The 11,990-nt window shown below is 32.8% G+C and overlaps 1 protein-coding gene across 1 annotated transcript; it reads left to right on the forward strand.

Annotated features, from left to right (window-relative positions):
• The first annotated feature begins 1,727 nt into the window (after nt 1–1,727).
• On the forward strand, nt 1,728–11,518 carry LOC132698337 (uncharacterized). The gene is made up of 3 exons (XM_060664338.1): nt 1,728–1,793; nt 6,142–7,206; nt 10,989–11,518. The coding sequence occupies exons 1-3, from the start codon at nt 1,776–1,778 to the stop codon at nt 11,220–11,222; spliced, it is 1,317 nt and encodes a 438-aa protein (XP_060520321.1). The 5' UTR covers nt 1,728–1,775; the 3' UTR covers nt 11,223–11,518.
• Nucleotides 11,519–11,990: the final 472 nt, after the last annotated feature.

Consider the following 11,990-nt stretch of genomic DNA (forward strand, 5'->3'; position numbering starts at 1 on the left):
GTAAGGCCGCTTGAGATGCCGAAATAAAGCTTGCAAGCAATTGCAGCAATACATTCCAAGATCAAAATATTGCCTGCAATAAATAAATCTTGCACGTTGTTTCACATGGCGGAAGTGCCTTGCAAATAAAAGATGATTACCAACATCAAGCATACAATTTTAATGTAACCAGCATTGTTAACCTCCAATCAAGTCTGAATATACTCCCTAATCCGTTAATCAAACTATTTTTCTGCTGCTATTTCCAGAATTTTGTTTTGAAAATGATAGCAATAACGGCATCATAACAATGTTGACACTTAGTCGGTTGGCGGCGCAAAAGTCACTGAATTTGTCTCCAGAGTTGCAACATACAGACAAGAAAAATAAAACCTACCAGGGAACATTGCATGCCAGTCTTGCAGGAATCAGCTTGCTAACGCGCATGCTCCTGTGCAATATTTCTTGCACCGTGCATTGCAAGCTTTATCGTGTAATGTCATGGCATAGCGCAAAACTTTGATTTAGATAAGCTGTCTATGATATATTAAATTAAAATTATTTTTCAGCTTCTATAAAACATTCACAGACCACTTATTATGACATTTCTAATTTGGAGAATTTTTAAGCTTCGTGGTACAGTGTCACGTAACAGTGTGTACCTAGTGATAAAAATTTTAAAAACAGAATGTTACGTTCCAGTTGATTAATAAATGATAGCTATTTTTGGTGAAATATGAAACATGATTTCTCTACTTGCGATTTACTATTTTGATCGAGCCCCATTTTAGGATTCTTCAACTTGCAAACTTAAATTGGTTTTTTTATTAGCCTTAAATTGAAAATTGAAAAAAAAACATATATATATATATATATATATATATATATATATATATATATATATATATATATATATATATATATATATATATATATATATATATATATATATATATATATATATATATATATATATATATATATATATATATATATATATATATATATATATATATATATATATATATATATATATATATATATATATATATATATATATATATATATATATATATATATATATATATATATATATATATATATATATATATATATATATATATATATATATATATATATATATATATATATATATATATATATATATATATATATATATATATATATATATATATATATATAATAGTAAAACTATTAGTCGTAAAGAAGATAACTAGTATTTTCTGTTTTTAGACTTTGAAGTGGATTGTGGTATACATTTTTCTAAAATATACATCATATAGGCACTAAACTCGATTAATTTATTTTAAAAACCAAGTATCTAACGTAAGTAAAGTTTAAAAACATGTTTTAAAACGTACAGTATTTTCTACAATATTTTCTTAGTAACAAACACCTGCCATCTGTCATCGATAAAATCGGTATATATCGACACACAATATGCAAAACTGTTTTAAATTTCGACTTTTACCAATTAAACATTTACACAAATTTGCATCGAAACTTGCCGACTCGTTCAGTTCTCTAAAAACCGCCCGATTTTGTGAAAGCTCTATCTCTTTCGCTTTCGTTTAATCGACGCAGCACGTACCGTTTGTTTCACTCTTGCTCTTCGATGGACATATTTTTTTAGAAAAGTCCGCACACCCAGATGTGTGATGCCGAAGATTTGGCTAATATAGAAATGAAAGTGACTCCGGATTCCTTGCAGTTTCAGTGTTCACGTTCAAGTGCAAGGTTGGCTGCTCGTCGCTGCTATTTTTTATTTATTTGGAATGTCGCGCAGCGCAGTAGTAAGTATTTTTTTTCTTAAGAAAATATGTCAAATAATATTCGGAAAATATTTGTATGTGCCAGTATTTTATTATTATTAATATTAAAATTAAATATCATTTTTAATGCCCCCTTAAAAAAAATCCATACTATAATTTCAGAAAATTATGACTGTGCTTCTTGTTTTTTTTTTAATTAGAAAATCACTGCCCATTCTATTTTTGAAAGGAGCATCCATTTCATTAATTTTAAAGTAAAAAGTTCTTAAAAAAGTAGTTGCCACTTAACTTAAATTATCAGTCAAATATTTATTTCAAATTTGAACAAAACATTTTTTATTAGGTGTAGATATGTATTTGATATGGGGATTAGCTATAGGTACTGCTACGAGGTACTACTAACTTATAACTATGTTTAACTTATAAGTATTACTACAAACTTATAATTGTTAAAAATATAAATTATAGCCGTACGTGAAATTGCATCCAAATGAAGGTGTTGTAAAATTAATCAAGGTATAATTCCCGAGTTACGGTATATAGAAATTTCGACGACACTCTCATAAAATGGTTGTTATTTTTATACCTAGAATTGTCGTCGTGCCAGGAAAACTTCTCCATACTATTTTTTTTCTTTTTCTTAACATTTAGTAACCTGTATAGACCCCTGTACAACAAAATCATAACCAATGTTCCAATTAGATGTATGTGGGGTTGTGGAAATGACCAGGCAAATTATTTTTGTGTCAATTGACCGAAATAATATTAAAAATACCATGAAATTTATATTTATATTGTGCGTTACATCGCAGTCGCGTCGTTCTGGAAACGAAATAAAATCGATATTATTATTGGGATTTCCCGAGTCGCTAAGTATCGTATCCGCAGTTCCCTTGAAGGGAGTTATTGGTAAATTGGACATCACAAACGCATAATAATTTAATATAAAATCCATATTATTATTAAATAATCATAGGTAACACTCTACAATTGCATGATGTTATTTAAAATATTTTTTGACTAGTCAATTAAGAAGTGGTCAATTGCTGGTCACTTGCACTATGCTTATGCAAGCACTACATTGCTCAAGTTTTACGTCGGAAAAATTATATCCAAAAATATACACTCACTATTATTTATTAATCTCAAATAAGGCAACGATTATCTTTGTTTTGTCTCATCAATTGACATATTATATTATATTATGTATTATATTCATTTGAAAATCGGGTATTGGGTTTCAAGAAAAATGCACACTTCCAGCATAAAATAATATACAGAGTGGGTCAAAAAGTATATGCCTATAGCAAATTCCTTTTTTTAAATGCAACACTATTTTTTAAAATCCATTTTCGAATTCTGTGTCAAATTTGCCCATTATTAATTGCTAAAAAATTGTGAAAAATGAGTATGGGTTTGGTTCAGATACCCTGATTCACTAACTTATTTAAAAAAAAAAACATCAGCTTAACAACTCGAACAGCTTCTCCGTTACTTAGCACACGTTTCGTCAATTAAGATAAAATTCTCACCACCTGTCGTTTCGCTTTCTCCTCCGCAGACCTTCCCATTATTATCCCAATCGTAATTCATTTTTCGTTCCGTGAATATTACAAGCCGTGTGCCCCCGAATCATTTATTATCAATTGTTATACCCGTTTAAGTAAAAGTTAAAGACGCGATTAAAGGAGCCTACAGATACGCTGCTTTATACCTCAAGGGGAAATGGAACGTGCTGATAGAAATATTTAAGTTTTTCAACCGGCTCTAATACAGCTTAATACAAATTCGTCAGTTTAGTTAGTTATTTTTTAAGAATATATTTTACTATTTGCAAAATATATTTTATTAGTTATTATACGCTAAATTAAACAAAAAAGCCTCTCCACATACTTAACTCGTTTTTCCCTGAACATTTAAGGGAACTGAGCATATTTTGACAAAATCCTGCCAAAAACTGAACCATTCGAAATGAAAACTGGCGAATTGATGAGCTGTCAGCGGCCATGTTCATTGTTGAACGCCACAATGTTTGATTGATTGAAAGCGAATTTTGAAACGATTCGCGCATTCGTATATGTTATGTGCCGTCTCAGCATTTTTTCACATTCTATCTATATAGTAGAGATATTCATCTTTCCATCATCTTTTAGTTTAACAAAGTATTTTGGTTCCTGTCAGTCCAGTCTTGTGAGTTGAAAATGAAAAACAACTTGCAGTCCGTCTCTATAATTATGTTAAATTAGTTACTAGAACTTTTGTATAGAGATTACTATACCTAGTGGGTAAAAATATATCGATTGGTATTTTAATCCGTGCAGTTTAACAAAAACATTTCAATGAAACACCAAACACTTAGAGGATGAAATATTTTTTTTAATGAAACGTATAGATTTGTGGAAAATATACATTTATCGTGGCTGTTCAATATGGGACACAAGCGAGAAAAGTAAATGATTTCATCATATCCTCCGATTGTTTTTCCTGGATTATCCTAATGATTCAAATAAGAAGTATGGAAAGAAAAACCGTTTATTTATATCATTTAACTCATCCATCACACGTCATATATAGTCTGGAATAAATAAACTTTGACTCATGGTCGGGCGAAACTCGTAGTTTTCTGGGGATTTCCTTTCTACAAAGGTTAGGTTTCTCAACATATCACATATTTCATAAACATCCGCTCATGACAACAACGTCGCGGAAATCCCTTAAAATCGCACAAAAAAAATGAAAAACTAAAACTTAGTCACTGCTCTAAATCATCACCCTTATTACGAATCGGTTTTGCACATGTTTAAGCGGCATGAGTCGGCAAAAGAAAGAGGTATATGGGAATGTTGAACGCATAGAATTAAGACTTCTAGAAGACTTTTATATAAGAGCAGATACACAAGCCGGTGTCTAGAAAGAAACTATGGGGTTCAGATATTTTTGCGCACTGGCGTGTGTATCAAACAAACATGGTTCAAATTAATAGCTACACAAGAAATAGGCATTTTCACAAATAAATCAACGAATGTAAAACTATAGAAGCCAAAACAAGACTGGCCATGGCAAATAACTTACAGTTGCCAGTGGTGTTGCCAATAGTTGCGAATGTAATAAATATAAAAATTCTACTTCAGAAGTGCTAACCAAAATTATAAACTAACTGAAAGCTTTGTATGTAGAAAATACATTTTTAATGTTATTACTGATGTAAGACGGTGATTTAGATAAGCCTATGTTGCTTTAAAAAGGGCGACATTGAAATAAAAAAGCACACGAACTCGACGAAAAATCTTGGGAGACTTTATGCCAATTACTTTCTTCAGAGCTGCACACTTAGTGTTTTCTAATAAAAAAATTAAAAACTGTTTTAAATGCATGATTCATTTCTACTATGCTCACATCCATTCGAGATTACTCTATGGTCTTCCCTTTTCGGGAAATTCAAGTCATTCGATATTCGTTTTCAAATACCAAAAGAAAGTCCTAAGGTAAATCGCTGGAGTGTCGCCGGATAGTTCAGGGAGTTTCAAATACTGTCTTTAGCGTGTATAAATATTAGAAGTTTGTTTATGGGTGTATAAAAACAAAAATAACTTACAAGAAAATGGAGATTTGCACGACTATAATACAAGTAACAAAGACTGTTCCTCTATAAGAAAAAATAGACTAGAATTTTCAAAAAATTATAAAACTAAACTAAAATTTTTTCTCCTACAAAACTGTTTTTATAAATTAAAGGAATATTTTACTTAATGTTTGTTATCACTCTATTGTGCTCTGTCACATATTTTTATTATATAAATGTTTAATGTATTTTTCTGCCTCGTCAGAGATCTATATTGTGTACTTAATTTTGACCTAATTTACGAAATCCATAATACACTGATTGTATTCTAAATATGTGATAATAGTGATATTATTCTTTAATATATTGTTCTTATGTAGTTAAAATGTACATAAAATGGGATTTATCCTTTATCTGACAACAGTGCAAGTATATAACTTCATATTACAGAATTACAGTTTTGCACAGGCGCATATCATCTCAAGCCCTAGTCTTTTCTCTTTTTCTTCATAAGTGGTTTTCTTTCTATAGCGTTCTAGAAGTATTAATTATAAATTGAAAGGTTAGACAAGAGACAATTAGGATTCCACTTGTAGTTAGACGTAGAAAGTTATTTGGTAAAGGCACGGTGTTGCGGAAACAGCTCTCATAAAGCATTAAAAACTGCGAAAATCTGAACATTTTTTGTTCTAATTTAATTTGTGTAAAACAAATCTTTCTATTTAGTAACTTGAATATTGGCTTCTCAATGTAACGCGTGAAACGTAAGTTTAAAATTTTAGTTGCTTCTACTATGCTCTGTTGCAGGTCGCCATTTTGTATCTTTCCTCTTTCGTGTCGTGCGAGCCACACACGCCGAAAGTTCGCGAAGACAATCGGAACGTCCATACAAAAGCGAGGAACATTCGGGGCTCGGATTCCCGCTATGCTCCGCCTGTGTTCGATTTTCAGTCCGCCCCTCAACAGGACCTGCAGAGGGCCCGCTACTTCCAGCAGCAGCTGTCCGACATGGCGAACCTCAAAACCAAACTCGAGAAAAAAAAACGCTCGAAACCGCAGTACCTAGATAATGATCTCGACGGTTCCGATAGCGAAATAGTTGAGCAAAAGGTGACCAAGAAATCACGGTACATATACGTCCAGCCGAGTATCCTCAAGAATAATTTTGGGCTCGATTCCGAGACGGCCGACGAAATTTTAAAAAAGTCTACTCCCGGCAATCAGATATCCGCCCTCGAAGACCTGATCGGGAAAAACCCCCACGTCCAACTCGAAGGGCTCCAAAGACTACTGAAAGAATCCGATGTCGTCTCTGCTGAAGGCAGAGCGAATCTGGACGGTATTCAGAAACAGTTGGAAGCGGCGACGAGTATCCAGACAGAAGCCGCTTTCGAGCAGGCTCAGCGACAAGCTCAGGCGCACGTGGAGGCTCAGAACAAAGCCATTGCTCTCGCTCAGAAGCAGATTGAAGAGGCCGCACTTGCAAGGATCGAGGCTCACAATAGTGGAAGGTCCGTTCTTGATTTGAACGAGATCGCTAGGATACAAGAGGAGGCTATAGCCCAGCTGAAACCTCTTGGTTTACAAGGACACCCTCAGGCGGTCGGAGATGCAAAAAATGCGTTGGCTCAATCGTACTACACTGTCAAGATGTCGGGCGGTTCAAATGACCCTCACCGCGTCAGCCACGCCCCTCAGACCCCGGAAGAAGGTCCGTCGTCTTACTTGGAGGTGGAAACATTTCCCCAGCTGAGCAAACCTTACTCCGCGTCATTACCGCAGTTTGGGAGGGGTGACAGTGCGGTTGGTGGTACTGGTCAGCATTATCCAATCAGTTTGAAGGACGATGGTGACGACGGCTCGTACCATGACGTAAGTATTCGAGAGGTTTCACGGAGTAAAAGGGGAGCGGGTGGTAGAAACGTAACCCGCGTGAATTATTCCTTCGATGGATCGAGAGTGATTGCTACTTATCTGGACGATGCGGAAGCTTTACGAAGAAATCTTCGTCGGCAAGAAGCGGAGGATAGGAAACACGTGATCGTTAAGAATGACGATGCGCTTAAACGGAAGAGCGTCGAGGCGAGGGTGAAAAAAGTGTATTTGAAAATTCTCAGGGCTAATCGTAAAATTAACAAAGCGGTGCGCGTCGCAGGGCGCTTTTAATAAACCTTTCGTGCCGATGAGAGGACGTGAATGAGGACGTTGTCGTACGTATGTTTATTATTACATAATATTATCCTACGCTGGTTTTATTAGACGTCACTATTGTGATGCGCTTAATAGATATTTTAATTGCGGCTGTTGTTATTGAGACGCCGATAATAGAGACCGAAACGTCATTTTCAGACTTTGCAAACAAAAAACAAAATACCTGTTTTATTTGATTTGTGAAAAATATTAATTCTCGTTACTAGAGCGTCGTTAAATTTAAAATATTTTTTCCATTTATTCTTATTGTTTTTGATCCCAACTTAAAGGGGCCATGCCCAACTGACAACAATGTTCGGACAGCATATAAGAAGAAGAATAATGCCCCGGTCAGTTGGCAATATTCTATTCTACGCTTTTCCATTTGAAAGTTTGAATTTGTTTTCAAATAAAAATATAACCAATTATCGTAAGATCGGTTATACCCATGCTGATCAGGCATGCGCAAAGTGACACTTTTGCTACGTTTTCATGAGAATTGAGTTCATTTTGGGAACGGTTTCAATCCAATAGTGTCGAGCGAGATCGTATTGAGATTGAAAAACCCTTTTCACATGAAGACGGGTATCGACAGAAGACATGTGCTTTATTGTGCTTAGTAAAAAAAGACGACGATATAACCGAAGTTAAAATTGCCCAAAGTTGAAGTGGCAGATTCTTTTGCCAACAAATAAACGAAATGTAATAATATTTAATCATCATTAATGTACTATCTGTATATATTACGTACACCGTGTGTCAAATAAAACGATCCACTATACGATCTGAAAACCCATAGGAGATGCGAAAAAAGTATCTTACAAAAGTTTCTTGGACTCTCCTGAAGATTTAAAATATTATAATTTTGTTAATACAGGGTGTCCCAAAAGTAAAATAAAGGTCACTGTCTTGCATATTTTAGGCAGAAATTGAGGTTATGTGTTTTTTTTTTTAAATTTTGATTGTCCCATATAAAATTGTGATGTGACGCTACCGATCCAGGTATTGCAATGAAAATTTAACCACAGACTGAGATATTCGAGGTTTAATATAAGACCCGTATAAATTCTTGTTGAAATTAAAGCTGTCCACATTAGGTCACTTGTTGGCAATATTAGGAATGTTTTAAATAGCTAAGACATGATACTACTTCTTTTAAAGTTATGATACTCCGGATATACGAATAAGACCTATTGCTAACAATACAGGGTGTCCATTAATATGTGGAAATGTTGAAAAAAATCTACTCTGTACAGATACTTTAACAGATTTAATAAAACTGCAGAATTCATATTTGAAGAAACATTCAATAATTAATTATCTAACTTGATTGAAAATGCCTAATAACAAAAATAAATAATTAAAGTTTATAGGACAACTAAACAAGGAAACAAATTTGAATAAATAAAGCTATAACACCAAAAGTTAACCAAAAAGAATTCGTTAAAGGTTAGTTAAAAAAGTTCCTCTTAAAATACTCGTTTCACCTGGTATCAAAACAACAAAGAAATATCAAAATATTTAAAAATGTAATTGGCTATGACATCACAATTTTTTCTTACCCATTAAGGTAACATTAAGTTAACATTTCTGTTTGTTTTTGTTGTTTTCCATAGTTGTCAAGTTTTATGTTATATTTATATTTTAAATAAGTTATAATTTTTTGGCAACAATGTAGCAATATTCTGCTCAGGAACGGCTAAAATTGTATGAATGCTACCTGACCAATGGTAAAAGTGTAGCCTTAGCATTAAGGGAGTATCAAAGAAAGCTTCCGGAGGCTAAAATACCAAGAAAAACAATATTGAATAGAATTATCCGTGACCTGTCATAGACGAATATTCTGAGATTTTCTGGCATGCACAATATAAAAAATTGCTACTATTATTCAACAGAGAACAAGTTTTTAATGAAAAAAAAAATTATTAGCTGGAGCATCGGAATGTTAAAGTGTGGTGCGGTATTATAAGGGATAGAATAATTATTTTTTGAAAACTATTAAATCGGAGAGAAATTTTTAATTTTTCTTCAAAATTCAATAATGCCGGAAGTAAACAACCTCTCTGGCAACAAGCGGCAGAACATTATATTTCAACAAGATAGCGCATCAAGTGATAATTTTTTTAAGAGTAAATTTCCAAAATATAATGGGTAAAAATGGTGACATTGCGTGTCGAAATAACTATACAGTTGATGACCTTAAGAAAAAAATTAGACAAGAGATTCTTGCTTGAGAAATAATAGTGATGTGGTTAGAAATGCGGTCTCTAGCATTATGAGAATATATTGAAAATATATTACAGTATCACCATATTTAAGTTTTTTTTAGTTATTTGTTTCTGTTTTTTTTTGTTTTATAGATTTATTTGTTCAAATTTGTTACCTTGTTTAGTTAGCCTATGGACTATGGACTATTTATTTTTGTTTAGGTATTTTCAATAAAGCTGGATAATTAATTATTAAATATTTCTTTAAATTTGAATTCTGAAGTTTTATTAAATCTGTTAGAGTGTTTAGTATAGAGTCGATTTTTTGCAAAATTTCCACGTATTAATGTACACCATGTATTATTGTATTACTTTATTTGTATATCTGGAGTATTATATTTTTCAAAGAAATTGTATCACGTCTTTGCTATTTAAAAAATACCTAATATTGCCAACAAAGTCCCTAATGTGGGCAGCTTTAAATTGAACAAGAATTTATACGGGTCTTATCTTAAACCTCTAATATCCCAAAAAATAAGTAAAATTTAAATTTAAGAAAAATTACAAACTTACCTTATTTTTTGCCCTAGAATTGTTATCTCAATAAAAATATAGCGAGAGAACACTTTTGGGACACCCTGTATCAACAAAATTATAGCATTTTAAATTTGCTGAGGAGTGCAAGAAACTTTTGTACGAAACTTTTTTTCGTATCTCCTATGGGTTTCCAGATCGTTTTATTTGGCTCACGGTGTTCATAATATATTTATTTCACAGCGCTGTTAATGTGATACCACTGTTTTGTTGGGTTTGTATATTATTTTAATGTAACTTTGAAATGTTTGATTTAGTATATGTTAAAGAGTTTTAGTTCATATGTTTTCACATGTGAACATACGTGAGACTTTGACTTTGTTTATGATTAAAATTTAAAAAAAATGTCCATCTGTTTTCTATGCTTTGCATTAAAATAAATAAAGTTTGGTTAGTTCAAACATACTTAAAAGATTTTTGTAGTAATCTGGAACCTTATTTGCTGTGAATTAAAGTAATTGAAAACCAATGGTCATTTTTTTAAAAAATAATCAAACACCATTTTTTCTATTAGGTTAGAACTAACCAAAAGTTATTTATGTGCTAATATTTGAAATCCCTGAGAATATCTCTGATATGCATTAAGCGTAATTTTTAATAAGAGTAAATACAAATTACTGGAATATTTTCCTAGACTTTCTAGCAACTCATTGCCAATTTCAGCTTCACCAATACGCTGCTAAGTACGCTTTCGGATATCAAATCTTGGATGGAGAACACGGCAACGACTTTGGTCACGAGGAGAAGAGGAATGGAAAAAGTACCAAAGGACAGTACTTCGTAGTCTTGCCCGATGGCAGGAAGCAAAGGGTCGACTATTACGTGGACGAAGGCGGTTATCACGCCAGGGTGTCTTACGAAAATATAGGCAAACATGACGTCAGGCACAGGGCTTAAAGTTTCCTCCCTGTGTTGGCGCGCTTTAATGACGTCAATTAGAACCAAGCATTAAGAACGGGTACCAGTTATCACCTCGGATTTCCTGTATACTATATGTTAGCTATTTATTGTATTGTTTAATATTCTCTATGGTTTTAGGACCTTGCAGTTTATTATAGAAAAAACATTTCGCGGAAATTCGGCAAACTGCAACATTTTTTATTCAACTGGAAGATAGAAGAAGATACTGCTATTTTATGCTTTTATGCCGCTATTTCTGGAGAAGGTTTTTTCTTTAATTTTCGATTCGCGGGCAAGTGCAATATTTTTTTTTTGGTTTGTACATAATTAATTTTTGTTAATAAATAATTTATTTTTTATGTGCATTTTTGTCTAGCATCGTCGGAGACAAACCTCAAGTTTTTCCGCTATTTTTTTTTGTTTGGTGTTATAGCTTAAGACTTTTTGTACAAAAATAAAAAATCGTTTTTTTTTAAACTTTACAACACTCTTTTTTCCAAACTGGAACAGTTTTGGGCCTCTGCTTCAGTTTGTAATTCTATTATCTTAACCTATGTAATTACTTCTTGAATGGAACGCATTCCTATGGACCATATAGTACAGTAGATATAATCTTACTCTTTTAAATGGATTAAAATAGTTCGGGTTTGTTAAACGCGATGGTGAAATGAAATAAGCCACTTCTCGTACAACTTGAGGTAGGTAAAAATTCATTTCGTTCAAAACAACAAATTTACTAACTATTTACACACTATTACTATACGC

This window comes from Cylas formicarius, unplaced genomic scaffold, assembly GCF_029955315.1.
Source record: "Cylas formicarius isolate icCylForm1 unplaced genomic scaffold, icCylForm1.1 PGA_scaffold_2__14_contigs__length_35257938, whole genome shotgun sequence".
In the NCBI taxonomy this organism is placed as follows: Eukaryota; Metazoa; Arthropoda; class Insecta; order Coleoptera; family Brentidae; genus Cylas; species Cylas formicarius.